Source organism: Typopeltis vanoorti, chromosome 26 (genome assembly GCF_054136105.1).
Source record: "Typopeltis vanoorti isolate ZY-2024b chromosome 26, IOZ_Tvanoo_1.0, whole genome shotgun sequence".
In the NCBI taxonomy this organism is placed as follows: Eukaryota; Metazoa; Arthropoda; class Arachnida; order Uropygi; family Thelyphonidae; genus Typopeltis; species Typopeltis vanoorti.
Genome location: NC_143574.1, coordinates 25,042,308 through 25,060,745, shown reverse-complemented (window position 1 = coordinate 25,060,745; position 18,438 = coordinate 25,042,308). Strand labels below are relative to the sequence as shown.

Sequence of the window (18,438 nt, the reverse complement as noted above, 5' to 3'; positions counted from 1 at the left end):
CTCAATTTCAGGAACGTTTCACTTGGCAGTGCAAAATTTTGAAAAATATTTTTTCTCTTCTACCAAATGCAAAAGATGCTCCAACAGCAAGTGCAATGGAAGGTTTTCGTCAATTGTGTGAATTTTATTCCGATGATTTGCTTTATACAAATCCAGCAATTTTGAACGCCGAATTCAAGTTGTGGTATAAGAAATTTGAAAAACCGTTTGCAATAGCTCAATGCAAAAATGCCGTTGATGCAGTTTCAAAGTGTGACAAAATGATATATCCTAACATCTGTAACTTATTAAAAATATTTACAACGCTTCCGGTAACAACATACGTCAGTGAAAGGTCATTTTCTAATTTACGCCTTTTAAAAACCTATTTAAGATCTACCATGACACAATCACGATTGAATGGACTGGCTTTTTTATATACAGAGAGAGAGATTAATGTAATCACGACTGAAATAATTCAAGTGCTTTGTAAGAAAATTGAATTTTATTCTTTAAATAAATTTTTATAATTACCTAATGAATTTTATTGAATGAATGAAATTTAACGAATTTTAGTTGAACGGATAAAAATATTTTTAATGCAAATTCATTGCATTAAAAATATTTTTATCTGTTCAACTCGCCCCCCCCGCCAAGATTAAATCCTGGGTGTGTCACTGACAACCACAACAAAACCATGGTTGGGTAGTTCACGTTTAATGACAGAAAGGGACCATCGAACATTGAAGAAAGTGGTTTTTCGGGAAATCTCCAAACATCGAGTGAAATAATCACTCTGGAGTTATGCAGTGCTAACTATTCAACCAGCACCATGACTGTTCGTCGTAAGTTACGAGGAATGGGGTTCCATGGTTGAGCAGCTTCCCATAAATAAAATATTTCTCCTGTGAACGTTAACTGCACCTGCAGTGGTGTAAAGAGCGATGCCACTGGACAGCGGACAAATGAAAATGTGTGATTGGAGTGATGAATCAAGCTTTACCATGTGGCAATATGATAGGAGGGTCTGGAGGATGATTTCTGCAAGCGGGTGTAATGCCAACAGTGAAATTTTGGAGGAAGTGGAGTTACATTGTGGGTGTGTTTTTCATGGAATCTACTTGATCCTCTCAAAACACTGGACGGAAATCAAAATGTGGAAGGGTACACGGTCATTTTGAGCGTACTGTCTATGGTCAATTCGGTGATGACTATTGTCTGTAACAGCATGACAATTCTACCTTCCATAAAGCAAGATCTGTGAGGTAATGGTTCATGGACAATATCGTTTCAGAAATTGACTGGCCGGCCCAGAACCCTTACCTGAACCCTATATAACTCCTTTGGATTGAATTAGAACGCCGACTTCGCTCCACAGCCGTACGACCTACATCACGAAATGCTCTGCCTTACAGTTCTTCAAGAAAATTGTGCTGTCATTCCTCATGAGACGTTCAGACACCTTATAGAAAGTCTCTCCAGTAGAGTTAGAGCTGTCATAGAAGCAAAGGGTTCACCCAGCCCAAATTAATGTCCAGTACTGGAAAGTGTGTCACAGGGAACGTCTCATTACAGTTTCGAGTGGGTGTCTGGATACTTTGATCAGATAATGTATTTAGGATGAACGATGAGATGAAATTAAAAACGCTGCTGTTCGGGATTATTGCAAGCAATAACAAGAGGAAGTATCAAACATAATATAGAAATGGGTGATACCATTGTCAAGTGATATGGAAACTCTGCACACAAACAGCCTTCTTGCACAAAATAGAATGCATTGGAAGAATCATATCTTGATGGTATCGGATACCTAAGGGCGTTGACCCCATGGTTGTGTTGTTGATCGATATAAATTTATATTAGTTTATATAAAGAAAGTGCTGAAGCCTTGCTTCATAGACATAATCTTAATCGGAACGGCTGTCTCACTATTCAAAAATTTGAATAATTGTTTTCCTCAATTGTATTAAATAAAGTTTATCTGTTATATTTTAATTTGTTTTATTTCATTTTCAGACAACTGTATATGATGAGGAATTCCAATTTACGCATTCACATAACTGTTTTTTAATTCGTTACCTATTTTTGTTCGATAATTGTATTGATGATTTCTTAAGATACATAAGACGAAATATTTACATAATAAAAGTTATTTAGTCTGCATACGTGTTATTCTCTAATCCGCTATAATAATCCACTTGCTCAAAACCTTCTTATATAGCTTCCAGGAGTGGTCTCTTGCTTTTCCCTTGTATTCAGCCATTTTATGAAGGATTTCATTCGTATGAATGCGGTAATTACCTTCCTTACCGTATTTCCAGTTTCTGGGAATAAAACTTGCTTGCCTGCAGGGGCGAATTCTCCATGCTTGTTCGCAAGCTCATTAATTGAGAAAGAAGTAATATTCATTTGTTAATAAATGCATGCATTTATAAGCATTCGATTTAGGCTTTTATTTTTGTAGATAGACAATGTCTTAAGCTTGCGCGGCAATAATTGAGCTTTGCGTTGTATCGAAGGCCGATGCTTGCTCGTCTAGTCAAAGCAACCTTGGCTTGCTTGGTTGTAGAGCTTACTGGTCCTCGCAGCAGCACTGTGATTTCATGAGCGCGCATAGCCATTTCACGTTCTCTCACTCTGTTGCTTAAACACAGGCCATATACAGTCGACGTAGCTCAAGCCAGTGAGCTTCAGCCAGCCTTTACAACTGTGCGTGTTGCTTGGGAAAATTAAATCACAACCAACTTTTTATGACGACGTTATTGACCAGTTCATAAAGAAGAACCGTAGGGTAGAATTTGTATTCAAGCAGTTAAATTGAAAAAGATCGAATATGATTTGTAAAATAAATGTTGTATTTGTATGATTAAATGTACATAAATTTCTAAATATATAGTTTTAAATGGTCAGAAATTCGTTATTCCGCTAATCAGACTTCAATCACACCTCCCACTCCCTGAACGATAACAAGAGCAAGCGTGAATTTCAAGACCAGCCGTCGGCCCCGCTTGCATATTCCAGCATTTGCTAATTCTGGAACCGGTCGTAGAAAGGCTTAGAAAATCTTTCTCTTGTTGTTCTCTTCCTATAAGGGAATAAAAGTTGTTATTTGATAGTCGGTTGCTAGAATCGAATGTAGGTTTTTCTTATGTCAGCCTTGTGGTGTGGATGCTTTATAGACCTAACGTGTGTGAGGTTGAAATTAAAAAAAATGTTCCATATGATGTCGCCCTGACTATTACTATTATTATTATTATTTTAACGATGTCTCCATGGAGTCAAGAGACTCATCGCAGGAAAACCGACATTGCCACACTAACCATTGTTTACACAATACCTGCCATACCTCTCCTTTAATTCATTCATAGTTGAAGCATTCACAACCACCTCTGGCAAAGCATTCCACCCATTCATAACCCTCCAAGTAAAAAATCTTGTCCTAACACCCTTGTTAACCACACTCTTACACAATCTCCAGGGATGGCCCCTTGTCCTCTCACTTCCTGCACTGGTCTTAAAAATATCATGACTATCAATCCTGTAAAATCCCTTTAACAATTTAAATACCTCTATCATATCTCCTCTCCTACGTCTATCAGCTAGTTTTTGGAGCTCACAGATCATCAATCTATCCTCATAGGGAACATCCCACAGACCTGCAACAATCTTTGTAACCTGCCTCTGAATCCTCGCCACCACTTCCGCATCACCAAGAAATCCTTGCGACCAGATCTGTGCACAATAGTTCAAATGCGGCCTTATTAATGCCTTATAGAGTGGAACAATAACCCTCCCCCCTATTCCTGCTTGTTAGTGTGTTCCTCAACAACCATGTAATTTGATGTGATGTTTTGGCAATCTTTGCAATATGCCCTTTAAACTTAAGTTTTCTTTCCACAATAACTCAAATTACATGGTTGTTGAGGAACACACTAACAAGCAGGAATAGGGGGGGGTATTGTTCCACTCTATAAGGCATTAATAATGAAGTCTCTTGTCTCATCAACTTCTTGCGGTTCAGTTCCGTCAATATAGTAAATAGCATGCGATGTCATCCTCCCGAAGTGCATCACCTTACACTTAGCCATGTTGAACTGACAGCTATTTACCTTAGTCCATACCGTCAGCCTATTTAAGTCATCCTGTAAGATATTTACATCATTTGAATTGATTATCACTCTTCCCAATTTTGCATCATCAGCAAACAAGTGGATATTTCCATTCAAGGTATTTCCAATATCATTGATGTACAAATTAAACAATAGAGGACCAAGCACTGAGCCCTGAGGTACACCACTAGTCACTAGCCTTTTCCTGGACTCAGCTCCTCCGTAAATCACTCTTTGATATCTGTCCACCAGCCATCCTTTAATCCAAATCACCATCTTCGGATCCATACCCATTTTCTCTAATTTATGTAAGAGTTCCATGTGGAATCCTGTCAAAAGCCTTTGCAAAGTCACGCAGTATCACTGAGTAAGGATTTCCTTTTTCCAACTCCACTGTTACTTTATTATAGAAAGTAAGCAAATTACTTAGGCAAGCCCTACCCTTCACAAAACCATGTTGCCTCTTATAAAGTATCATGTTGCTGTCTACCCTGTCCTGAATTCTAATTTTTACCAATTTCTCCAAAATCTTAACCACTACTCGAGATATATTGATTGGGCTATAATTTGCAACCTCAGTCTCACAGCCTCCCACTATGGCATGGGAGAATGCACGAATGCAGAAAAATTGTCCTTTACTGTCATTTTCTTAGTATATGGAAGAAAATAATAATGTCGTATTTTGAAGGCCGCTATATAATTCTTGTATCACTTTGTATCTCGAAGTTCCCAAATGTGTCCGTTGACGTCACAGCTAACTGTACTGAAATATTTTGTGCGGTAGAGTTAAGCCTAAAGTACTGGCTGCAATCCGATGTTTATAGGGACAGTTAGCAGGAAATTGTTGATGCCTGTGTGAAAAGACGACTTACAAATGTGGTTGATTACTTGATTCACATATATACACAGACACACACACATATATATATATTACCATGATATCATCGAGTGCTTGCTCCGTAGATAATTTGGAAAAGTTAGTACGAAGGAGAATAGTGTAATTTTCTATTTATTAAAAATAACCAAAAAAAAAAAAAAAAGTTTTTGTTTGTCCAATCACATGGCTACTTCACTTAACACAATCTCTCTCAAATTTTAAAATGTTAGGCTATCCGTCATAACTACAAAAAAAATTCATTAAAAATAAGTATTTGTTTTCTATCGCAAGTGAGCAGTAAATAGTATAATCATTTTGGCAGATTTCACGGGTGAGTATATTCTTCCTCAAATTACATATGTTTCATAACTGAAAATGATCTTACACGAACATCGATGAAGGGTGATTCGTGATATAATTAATTATAGCCCGCTTTTAAGACAAATATGGTGTTTAGTTTTTCAAGTTTACTGAAATGGTTGCTTGCTAAAATCAGCGAAAATACATGGTAATACACAGAATTAAAACATGATCATTTGAAAGATCGCATGCCTGTAAAATAAATTTATATATATATATATATATATATAATCGCAGATAGTCGAATTTAAAATTTCACTGTCTGTTATATAACTGATATAAGATTAAACTAGTTTAGTGTAACTCGAGATTTTAACCATTACTCACTTCAACTTGCACAATAAAACGAAGTCGACTATATCAATATTTAACAATTGACGCAACGTTGTCGATGTTGAAAGTTTTTTTTTTACCTTGGCTTTATTATATACAGTATTATTATATAAAGTACTATATATAATAAAACTTTATATAATAAAGTTTTATTATATAAAGGTTTTGATCTTTTACCCAAGGAGGCGAAACAATGTTTGCTTCCTTGGGAAAAGGATTAAAAACAAGTGTATACTTTCTTGGTATCTTTAACTTATTTAGAACCAAGGTAAAAAACTTTCAACATATTTTAGCATGGGATCATTCAAAGGATCGTGTTTTAATTCAGTGCATTACCATGTATTTTCGTTGATTTTAAAGTAGACGGTTTCTGTGGTTAAGCAGTTCTGTAGGTAGTTTTCGGTATTGAGACCACATATTAATATAGAGTTTATTAAAAATAAACAATTAAAAAACCCGCCAAGTTTCGTGTGTCGTAAGACTTACATCATCAGGGGTAATGGTATATAAAAGTTGTACATAATAATAATAATAAAAAGCTTATTGGCAATTAATTACAAAGATGTTTTAATAACTTCACAACTGTTAAATAATTGAGAAACCTGAATACAAATGATATATTCGTACTGTATGTGTCTTGGAACATTGCTAGTTGTCCATGGCAGGTAATTTTTTGATGAACGCTGACCACATTTGATGTAAAATCAAGCCTGCCTTGATTTTTATTGCACTGTGTAGGGATCCTAAGCATTTGTGTGACTTCTTTAAATTTTTTTGTGAAACAGTTATCAATATATCATTTGTATTCTGATTTCTCAATAATTTAACAGTTGAGGTTATTAAAAACATGTAATATGTTTTTAATAACCTTTTGTTGTTAACCTTTTGTTGTTAATATGCCAATAAGCTTTTGTTGTGTAAAACTTATGTACTATTACCCCTGATGATGTAAGTTTTATGATGCACAAAACTTGTTGGGTATTTTAATTGTTTATTTTTAATAAACACTTTTTATTAATATGTGGTCTCAATACTGTAGATACCTGGAAAGTTTAGTTCTTTGTCCCCCCAGTGCAGGAAACCAGCCAGTGAGCGCATGTAATTACCTCCATAAATTTCAGGACTTACTCCAAGAGACACTAATTCACCCCTCAAACATATCCATGTGTTTCAACTGAGAGATAACAGCCTAATTCAGAACTTGGTGTTCCTCTTGTGATCCTAGCAATCTACACTTGCTTTGCTGACCTTTCATCTCCCATTCTGTTTAAGTGACCATACCACCTTAGATTTATTCTGCTGACACATTTCTGAATGCTAACAATGTCAGGTTCTTTCCTAATACCCTTGTTTTCAATGGTTTTGCCATTCATGCCATCTGTTCACTTTACTATATTTTCCCAGAACTTTTGTATCTGTGGTCTCCAGTCTTTGATCAAGTGTTTCATTTCTAATCTGGCTTTCAAACCCATAAATTAAAATTGGTTTGAACAATATCTTTTATACAGCAAGTTTAGTGTTTTGGTTATTTTCTCTCTTATTCTAAATAAATTTACTCAGTTGACTCCCTACTGTACCAGATTTGCTAATTCTGTTGTTTATTTCCTTATTAATTTGTCATCTTTATAGAAAATTGTTAAACAGCTGAAATAAACACTTCAGCTCTTTAACTACAATTTTTAGGTATTGTTTAGAACAAGTAAAATTACTTGTCAGTTCAATATCATCTCCAGCTGCCTTTCTACATTTCAGTCTTCTGAGCTTTTTCTGCCTCAAGTACTGATATGTACTCCTGATTGCATTTTTCTTGAATATTTCTGTGATTGTTCTCTTACTTTCTTTTTCATTTAGCAATTTTCAAAGTAATTACTCTACCTGGAATATCTTTATCTTTAATTTTTATGTCACCTTTATCATCTCTGATTTCTTTGTGGTACTCTTTCCTCCATTGAGTGCTTCATTTGTGCAGCTGGAAGAACAATGGCACATTGCATTCCTCAACTGAATCATGACAGAAGGAATCTTTACATGGATGTTTTCAACTGACAGTGAATTAGTTGCACCTCATATGAGAGGGGGGGGGAGACCAGGGTTTACATCCTACATACAGGCAAATCAGCCAAAGAATGTACACACTTATAGTATCCAACTTAAGATGATATACCTTTTGTACTACTTGAATATGGGAAAATGTATGACTTCTGCGTTAATTCCAGTGGTGCACCCAGGGAGGGGGCCAAGGGGTCCTTCCCCCTCCCCCCCCAAAAAAAAAGAAAAAGGGAAAAAAACACTAGAAAATTTTTCAAAAATCTTTTCCTAATTGAAATTCATTTTTTTTTTTTTATTTATGTTGTATCTTCTATTTCTATGCTACTAATGAATTAGCAGTCGCATAAAGTGGGAATATCCTATAACTCTTGGGAATCCCGGCTGCTGTGAATGCAAGGCGAACGAAGTAGTGCTCTTGTGGACCGAACTCTACTTTGTTTGCCTGAGCCGATCATGGGTATCATGTATTGGCAATCACTGCAGATGTTCAGTGATAGGTCATATGCAATGTAGTGTGCATTCTCAAATCGTCTACTCAATTTTCCCCCCCCTCCCAAGATTAAATCACGAGTGCTCTCCCCTAAGATTAAATCCTGAGTGTGCTACTGATTAATTCAACCTTGGTATTTTTTCTAGGTCTGACTGTCACTGATGGAGACCTCAGTAAAGTTCCACATGTCTGTGTAGCAGCTTCTCCCATAATGCGTAGCATTATATGTCTGAAAAGACATGTACTTTGCATTATGGGATGCTAAGGCAGTTGGTGCAAAGTCGTCAACCTCTATATGCAATAAGTTTTAACAGTGAGTTTTATCCAGTTTATTTTAGTTGGATATAGATGGCATAGTAGTGTAGATGGTAGGTTATGTGGTATGGAGTGCTTTCCCATGATGAGTGTTTCTAATTTTTGCATGGATGTGTCATATTAATAATAATTTTGAATCTATTATTTTTATAGCTAATATAACCTAAATTTGTTTAGGAGTGCCCCTTTTTTACAATGTCATTGGCTTTTTACTCAAATCTTAGGGCATTACTGATGTGTTAGAAAACTAATATATGAAGAATAATATAGCAGGAAAAATTGGACATACGTTTTTTGGATGTTGTTGGCTGTCTCCTTATCCCAACAATATGCATTCATCTGTTGTTAAGCTGTTAAAGGAAGGGAGTTTGGGAAAAGTTGGGATGGGGGTGGGGGTAAAGCAGTGTGGGGGAATTATTTGAAAAAACTCGGGTTTTTTATATGTATAATATTATTATAATAATATTATACATATAAAAAGGGTAGAGAGCGCTTTGGGGCAGGGGGGGGTGGCGAGAGAAGGATCTGAAAATAGAACATAACATAAAAATTAGATCACAACTCCGACCAATTGGAGATAACACAAGCACACCAAAGACATAAACACTAAGTCGACATGACATATCCTTCACTTCCCCCACAAGTTCCAAAGATGATGCACATTTCCTCAAAATGGCTCACACCCCGTTACTCCCACCCCTGACCTTTTCCCATCAATCCTTTCTCTTCCCTCCCAAAAAAAGTTTCTATTTTCAGATCCTTCTCTCACCCCTCCCCTCTCGAAGCGCTCTCTACTAGCTCTCTATCAGTAATGCCCTAAGATTTGAGTAAAAAGCCAATTACACTGTTAAAAAAGGGGCACTCCTAAACAAAAGTAGGCTATATTAGCTATAAAAATAATAGTTTATTTTAGAGGAGTAACATGGGAATTTTCCCAGAAATAGTACCTATAATTTTGAATCTTATTGAACAGCTTCCAGAACATTTTGCCACTTTTATGTTTATCAAATCTATCTTATCAGAGTCTTTTTACAAGCTTTGTTTAGCTACTTTTATACACAGCTTGGATAACATTACTCTCTGTGTTTCCTCAGAATAAAAATATTTTTATTCCAATTTCACCATATGCTTACCTGACTGAATCTATTAATGCTGAAAGTTTTTTCACTTGGTTATATGCATTGGTATAAGGATATATGTTGCATTTATGGCAGTTAATCTGAAGTTATTAGCCTCTATATACAAGTAGCCCAGTTGTGAAGTGACTTCACGTACAAACTTTGTTCGCTTACACTTGGATAAAAGATTAAACCAAGTATATAATTTCTTGGCATCTTTAATTTATGAATCTATCAATTTTTTTTCTTTAGATTTTGTACTGAGTATCCAAAGATTGTTGGTTTCAAATTTGTTGAATTTTTTCACCCTTTAATATTTGTATAATATAAGCCTTAACACATGGATTGAGTTGTTGGATTAAGTGATATGACTGGCTGAGAATGATATCCTAATGGGAATAGAAATGATTATGAAGATTATGATGCTTTTCATAAGGATAGAAAGGACAAGAGGGGAGGGAAATGGTGCTGTTGATGATAGTAGGGGAATTAAGTCTGCATAAGGACAGAGAGATGCAAAGGGAAAGTGGAAGTGGTTTTGAGGTAGTATAAGTGTAAAGTGGAGATTGGCTGGAAGAAATATTTAGTCTGATGTTGTTGTAGAGTCAGATTAGATAACCAAATGTCATTAAGGGATGATTTCGATAGTAGTACTGTGCATTTCTTGAGGCATTGTGCAGCATGTATTTTACTAACATAACCCTTCTCAGGATGATGAAAGCAAGGAAGGTGACACAAGTAATTTTAGCAATACCTCTTGTTAACTCCTGCAGACAGGATGAAATGGACACCGATAAACACCTGGTCTAGTTCAACTAAAGTTAGTTGAACTTTAGTTGAAAGTTCAACTAACTTTAGTTGAACAAAAAAATTCAAGTGTACTAAAATGCATATTACACTGTAATATGCATTTTAGTACACTTGAATTTTTAAGTGTGCCAACATGTAAAATAGCTAAATAAATTGTTTATAAAATTACTTGCTTATAAATTAACTATATGAATATATAGTTGATTTTTAAGTACCACAAATAATTGGCTGTATGAATTTAAGAATGTTAAAGTTAAATAAGTAATGAAATTAAATCCTGATTAATTTTTATTTTTTAACTTGAAACAAAACGCATTCGTCACCTTGCTCTAACAAGTTTTTTTTTTTTTTTTTTTTTTTTTTTTTTTTTTTTTTTTTTATATAATTCACCTTATCCATTCCTACCTTTATTGTGTGGAAGAGCCTTCTCCACGAGATGTTCCCCAAAGCTACACTCTCCAGCTGTTAAATAAATAAATAATATATATATATATGTGTACACACACACTGTAATAGGTTTCTCCTCCTTTAATTCTTCTTTACACACTGTGCCAGTGTGTTATAGGTTCTGCAACCTCTCCTGTGGGATTTATATAAAAAAAAAAAAAATCATTGGATTTATGCATTGGATAGCTTAACCAGAGAATGAGTTTCAGTTATGAGAATAAAATAGGTAATATATATTGTTTTTGTTTACTTTTATACATTTTTGTGGGCAGATGCATTATAGTTGATCATTTCTTTCATTGTTACATAGTGATGAGCATCCATTATGATAAAATTATGGAGACTGTTACCATTTATTACCAAAACCTAACAATTTGACCTTCATCATTTAAGATCATCATTTGATATGGCATGTGTACACGCACACACACACACACACAAACACACAAACAAAGAAACAGGCTGAATTTCAGTCTGAGCAGCATGCCAAAGTGTCGCTAATTTGGTCAATCATTAATTCAACTAGCTTGACTTCTAATCGTAGAAGAAAAAAAATAAAAAGCTATAGTATTGTTTTTATATAAAAACTGTATTCTAGCTTAGATGTAGGCTTCCCACCCTTTTTTTTTTTTTAAATCAGCTAGTAGTATAGTTAATGTTTGCTCGAATTAGTGATACCTTTAGTATACTGTTAAGTAATTATCTTGGTTTATGTTATTGTTATATTGAAGAGCTCACAATTTTACCATAATGAATAGCAGTATTGAAAAGTTTTATAAGATGATCTTTAAGACTTGAAGGTTATTACAGAACTTCATGGTAGACACAGGAAGTTAAAGAGGCAGTGAAGGAAAAGAAGAAAGCATATCAAAAGTTCTTGACAAATAAGTCAGCTTGTGCTCGTAGAGAATACAGAGACAAATGTAAGAAAGCTAAACACTGTGTAAAACTAGCTAAACAAAAGTCATGGGAGGACCTTGGCAAGAACATAGAAAATAAATATCAAGAAAGTGGCAAAATATTCTGGAGGTTGTTGAAGAAGCTTAGAAATGGAAAAGGAGTTAGAGATGATAAAGGTGACATGAAAACTGGAGAAAAATGTATCCTTGAAGTATGGAGTAATTACTTCGAAAAATTGGTAAATTATTATTATTATCAACACCTGACCTCCTTGGAGTCAGAGACTCATCGTGGGAGGTATTCACTATTGCATACAATGCTCATCCAACCTCGTCTTAAACTAATTCAATGTGTCCACATCCATAACACACTCAGGCAATGCATTCCACTCACCAACCATCCTCCATGCAAAGAACCTGCTCTCACTCCTCTGCTCACACCCTCCCTATACAGTTTCCAACAATGGCCTCTTGTTCTATTTCCCTCTCCAATTCTATGAAAAATTTCTTCCATTCTACCTGATAACATCCTCTGACCAGTTTATATGTCTCAATCATATCCCCCTTCTTCCTCCTATTCACAAGGCTCTGCAGCTTACATTCCCTCAATCTGTCCTCGTACTCCACATTCCAAAGACCACTGACTACCTTTGTGAATCTTCTCTGTATCCTTTCCAACCTATCCTCATCACCATGAAAACCCGGCGACCAAATCTGTGCACAATAATCCATATGAGGCCTGATTAAGGCCTTATACAATGGAATCATAACCTCCCTATTTCTGCATATCAGGGTTCTCCGCATCATTGCCATTATTCGATGTGATGTCTTCACAACTTGTGCAATGTGGACCCTGAATTTCAGGTTCTTGTCCACCATCACACCTAGATCTCTCATCTCCTTTACTTCTGTTAAAGTTTTCTCACCAAGTGTATACTTGGCATCCCATCGTTGCTTACCAAATCTCAAAACCTTACACTTGGCAACATTGAACTGACTGTTCCGCTTACCTGCCCATTCATGCAATCTATTCAAGTCTTCTTGTAAGGCATTAACATTAGCCTGACTGTGTATTGCTCTCCCCAGTTTTGCATCGTCTGCAAACAGCTGGATATCACTAGCTAAACCCAACCCAATATCATTAACATACAAATTGAACAACAATGGTCCCAAAACTGACCAGTGTGGCACACCACTGGTGACCTTTCTCTTTCAAGATACTGCACCCCCATATACAACTTTCTGATACCTATCTGACAGCCAGTCACTGATTCAACACAGATATCCAATCCCATCTCTTTCAATTTAATTAAGAGCTTGTCATGTGGCAGTCTATCAAAAGCCTTTGCAAAATCCAAGTACACCACTGTATATGATGTCCTCTGTCCAAAGTATTTGTTACCTTGTTATAGTGCATAAGTAAGTTAGTGAAACATGATCTCCCCTTAAATGAAACAAGCAGCAATAGCACAGTGGTAAAAAAACACTCAACAGGCATACAATCAGGAATACATATCCATACTTGAAGTAGAAAAAGCCACCAAAGGCTTGAAATGTGGAAAGGCAGCAGCAGTAGATGATATTTAACCAGAAATGCTGAAGTATGGTGGTATAAAAGTCTTACAGTGGCTGCACTGCATAGTTCAGAAAGCCTGGACAGAGGGACATATTCCCAATGGTTGGAGTAGAGCTCTCATAGTACCTATATATAAAAAGGGAAATAAAACTGAATGTGAGAATTACAGAGGTATTTTTCTACTGAGTGTTCCTGGTAAGATTTATGTAAATATACTTGAGAAATGGTTGAGAAAAATTGTGGAAGAAAAGCTCGGTGAAGAACAAGCTGAATTCAGGCCAAATAGAGGCTGTCAGGATCAGATCTTCACTTTACGACAAATAGTCGAGAAAGCATGGGAATATAACAAAGATCTGTATTTAAGTTTTGTCGATCTGGAAAAGGCATATGACAAGGTGCGAAGAGAGAAGCTATTCAATACGCTACAGTGACATGGTGTCAATGGGGCATTATATCAAGCAATACTTAGTCTTTATTTGAGTTGTAAGCCAGCAGTTAGAATTGAAGGAAGTACAGGAAGATGGTTTAATGTTAAATCTGGTGTGAGACAAGGATGTACATTATCCCCTCTGTTATTCATTATCTATATGGATCACATTATGAAGGAAAGTGTTATTAAACATGATATCAAAATTGAAGATGGTATCAAAAGATTGATATCAAAATGTCAGCTCTTTGCTTTATGCGGACGATGTTATACTGATCAATAAATCTGCTATGAGTCTGCAAGATTCCTCGACTAAATTGAATAACTGTTGTAATAGATATGGTATGAATGTCAGCAATAAAAAGACAAAGACAATGAAAATAGGTAGAATTGTTGAAAATGTCAACTGTGTTTTGAACGGAGAACCTGTGGAACAAGTAAAACATTTCAGCTACTTAGGCAAGATATTTAGTGAAGATGGTAAATTAAATATGGAAATAGACAACAGAATCAACAAAGCTGGTATATTCGGAAGTCAGTTGAATAAATTCATATGGAATAAGAGAGAAATTAGTTGGAACACTAAATTAGCTGTATACAAGACTGTATTCAAACCAGTTTTAACTTATGGATCTGAGAGCTGGGTCAGAAGTAAAACACTTGACCAAAGACTAGTGACCACAGATATGAGAGTCCTGAGAAAGATTAGAGGCATGAACAGATAGCAACAATGGCAGTATCATATTAAAAATGAGAATATTAGGAAAGAACTTGACATTGTCAGCATCCAGGAATGTGTTAGTAGAGCTAATCTGAGGTGGTACGGTCACTTAAATAGTTGGGCGAGGAAAGATTAGCAAAACAAGTGTTCTCTGCCAGGTTGGCAGGAAAATGACCCAGAGGAAGATTAAGATACTGGTGGATTGATACAATACAATGTGCTTTAGACGATAGAAATATAAGATCTGATAATGTTGGAGTCTTGACAAGTAACAGACTGATTTGGAGGAAAATTGTAGATAGGAAGTAGATGTAAATTTTTCATGTAGGACTATCCTGTACTGTATACACTACCTGCTCCTTAGTCACTTAGTAGCTATCCGAAAATATTAAGTAGAAAATTCCAGAAATAAACCATTCATAAGTTTTAAATTGCATGAACTTTCTGAGTAGTTCTTGGTTATCAGATAGATTGTCGCAGTATTGCAGTGCTCATGTCAAGTAACCCTTATTTTACTTAATAATGGTCCCAATGCACAAGAGAAGTGATGCTGTCAATTTGGATATGCCAGAAAGAAACCATAAAGTGCTTCTTTTTAAGTGAAAAAATGAGTTTTCGACTTCATAAAATAATAAATAAATAATAATAATAATAAAAATATGCTGAGGCTGCTAAGATTCCATTCACATTCAGATAACTTTTATTACTGTATGTTATTATAATTGTTCTATTTTATTATTAGTTATTATTGTTAATCTCTTACTGTGCCTAATTTATAAATTAAACTTTATCATAGATATCTACATATAGGAAAAAACATATATAGGGTTTGGTACTATCTGCAGTTTCAGGTATCTGTGAGGAGTCTTGGAACATATTCCCCGTGGATAAGGGGGAGCAACTGTATACTGGAGCTGTACTATCATTGATATGATATGCTGCACTAGTTTGGAAAGATGCACTAAAATCTAAGAAACTAACAAAACTTAAACAGAGTTTAATGACTTATAGCCATATAAATAATTAAGTGATACAGGACAATATCTTTTGAGGCAGCTTGTGTTATTGCTGGTCTAACACTGATCTTCCTGAAGATGCAAGAGTCCTATATATGGAGTCACTTCCAGAAGATGTAATGGAAATGCCAACATTAATCCAAACCATTATGAACTTTCACTTCACTGCTATGAACTTTCTGTGCTTCATTGCTACGAACTTTCACTTCACCTCACTCAAAAAAAAAAAACATCTTAAAGAGAAGGAAAGTGCTGAAAGTGACTATACCACATATACACTAATGGGAGTAAAACAGAAGGAAATGTCAGTTGTTCCTTCATAGTATATTACAGATAGTCCATTATATAAGAACACTGTTTTAGACTGTATCCCCTCTGTTCAAATAACTGAGAAGAACAACTGGCTATGGTTTATTCACTCACACAGGAATTAGAACTCAACACCTCTCAAAAGACCTCAACAATTTAGTGATATTAGTAGAAGAACTATTGATGGCATAAAAAACAAGAACAACCACTTAGTGTTTATAGAGTAAACACAAAATCTGGTAAGGAATCTCACTCTAGAGGAATGGGTAATTAAGTTCTGCTGGGTTTAACAGAAAACAAGATAGTGCCAATCATCTGGCTAAAAAAAACGACTATAAATGAATGGTTAGAAATAAGCTACCAAAAAAGTACCCAAAATCCACTATAAGACATTGGCAGAAGAAATAAGTCTAGGATTCTGGGAAGAAGAATGTAAAACATCTAAAAATGGATCAACAACAAAAGAATTCTTGTCGAGTGTCAAAAGCAGACTCTGGCTGATAAAATGCACCATCTCTCCAGGTTTAACCATGCTAGTAATGGGACATGGAAAATTAAGAAATTATCTAAATAGACTCCATATTCTGGAATTGCCATTTGCATTTGTTGCCCACACTTTCAACAGACTATCAATCACTTATTCTATGGACTCTATCCAGATGTCCCTAAACAACACATCACCACTTCAGGAGATGAGTAGGCAGTGTCAAAACAGAGACTTATGAAAAGTATTACTTAAAATGATTTAATTTGCCAATAGAATCAACTTGAAATCATTGTAATGTAATACAAATTGCTTGTAATGTTTGGATTATACAGTGTAAAATATATAGATATAAATGTAAATATATGCAAGCATGGATATGTACAAATATGGACATATAGATAGGGCTACTATTGAGGAAAATAGATACACACATAAAATGAAGGAAAAAAAAGATTATTCATAATACATAATATGAAAAAATGATACAAGATAAATATTTAACTTGAAATAATTTTTGCTCTGATTATTTGAATTCTTCAAAAATTAGATAACAGAATGGTCTGTTTATATGCACACTTTTTTATTTTAGTAATTTATACTGTCTAGTATAATGTAGAGGTTATTTATAATTTTAGATATAGTATTTTATATTGTTTTTAATGAATGAAATTTTTATGTATGAATGATTTTTAATGAAAAAGAAAAAAAAAAGAAAACCAGGATGTCCTCTTAAATGATTCAATGATGACTTCTAAGGCCGGAACAGGCCATACTAGGTCTAAATCCTTGATACGTATGATGATGATGATTGTTTTTAATGTTATTCTTTTTTATGTACAGATATTTATTTATTTATTTTACTTTATTTTTTTGTAAGGAGGTGTCTGGATGGATCGCAAACAGCCCGAGTTTTATAACAGTTACACTAGAAGATTGATAATTCCATGCTTACAGACTTATGCATCTCTGAAAAAATGGTGTTCAGATAATAATATATATGTGGATTTTTATCATTTAAGAAACTGGAAGCCTCATTCTAAAGGTATTTATTAAATTTCAATTTTATATTTGATATGGATTTTTTTGCATTGCATTAGTAATTATTCATATCATGAATAATTACTTATGCAGTGGAATACAGAGAAAAATATAAGAGAGCTAAGCTATGTGTAAAAGTACCTAAGCCAAAGTCCTGGTAAGAATTTGGTAAGAATATAGAAATTAAATGTCAGGAAGCTGGCACAATGTTCTGGAGGCTATTGAAACAGCTTAGAAATGGAGGAAAGAGTACTGTAAAAGGAACCAAAGATGATAAAGGTGACATGAAATCTGAAGATAATGGCATTGTAGATGTCTGGAATAATTACTTTGAAAGACTGCTAAACAAAACAAGCAGTGGCAGAACTATACTATAACAAAAATAACTAAAACGAAAAGGCAAATAGCTATAAAAGTTAATAAAACCATTTTCAAGTGGAGTACCTGAGGTAGAATAAGGAATCAAAAACTTGAAATGCAGAGAGGCATTTCTGCATTTCATCTGGAATCGATGGTATTCAACGATAAATGTTTAAGTATAGATGATTAAAGGTTTTGCAGGAATTCAGAGGGCCTGGTCAGAAGGTTGAATTCCAGTTGATTGGATTAGAATTCTAATAGTTTCCATCTATAAAAAAGGGAATAAAGCCGAATGTGAGAATTACAGAGGAATTTATCTACTAAGTATTCCAAGTATCATTTGCAAGCATACTTGAAAAGAGACTGAGAAAAATTGTGGAAGAGAAACAGGGAGAAGAACAAGCTGGATTCAGGCTAAATAAAGGTTGTTAAGATCAGATTTGCTTTTCGTGCAAAATCATGGGAGTATGACAAGGATATATACTAAGTTTTAATAAGGGAATACCGTGAGTAGACATATAAATACAAAATTAATAATGGAAAAACTCACGTAAAAAGATTTATTTAATAGTATAATTTTCGCCTGCATGTCACAGGCATCTTCAGGACATTTTAAGCTAAACTTAAACAATAACTGACGATTCCAAAAAGCGGCACCTAAGTAGCTAATGTAAGATAACTGAAAAGGTCAATCAATTTCCTAACTAAAAAAAAAAAT

At 34.8% G+C, this 18,438-nt stretch overlaps 1 protein-coding gene across 5 annotated transcripts in view; it reads left to right on the top strand.

The window, feature by feature from the left end:
- The first annotated feature begins 4,699 nt into the window (after positions 1-4,699).
- LOC150092419 (uncharacterized) overlaps positions 4,700-18,438 on the top strand; it is a 209,242-nt gene continuing 195,503 nt past the window's right edge. For 3 of the 5 annotated variants that reach the window (XM_090414940.1, XM_090414944.1, XM_090414941.1), the window contains exons 1-2: positions 10,987-11,113; positions 17,200-17,364. In XM_090414940.1, coding sequence (XP_090271066.1) covers positions 11,086-11,113; positions 17,200-17,364 — 193 coding nt within the window. In that variant the 5' untranslated portion in view covers positions 10,987-11,085. Of the gene's footprint in view, positions 5,297-10,986; positions 11,114-17,199; positions 17,365-18,438 lie in introns of those variants that run through there. The other 2 variants (XM_090414943.1, XM_090414942.1) reach the window with 2 other exon arrangements.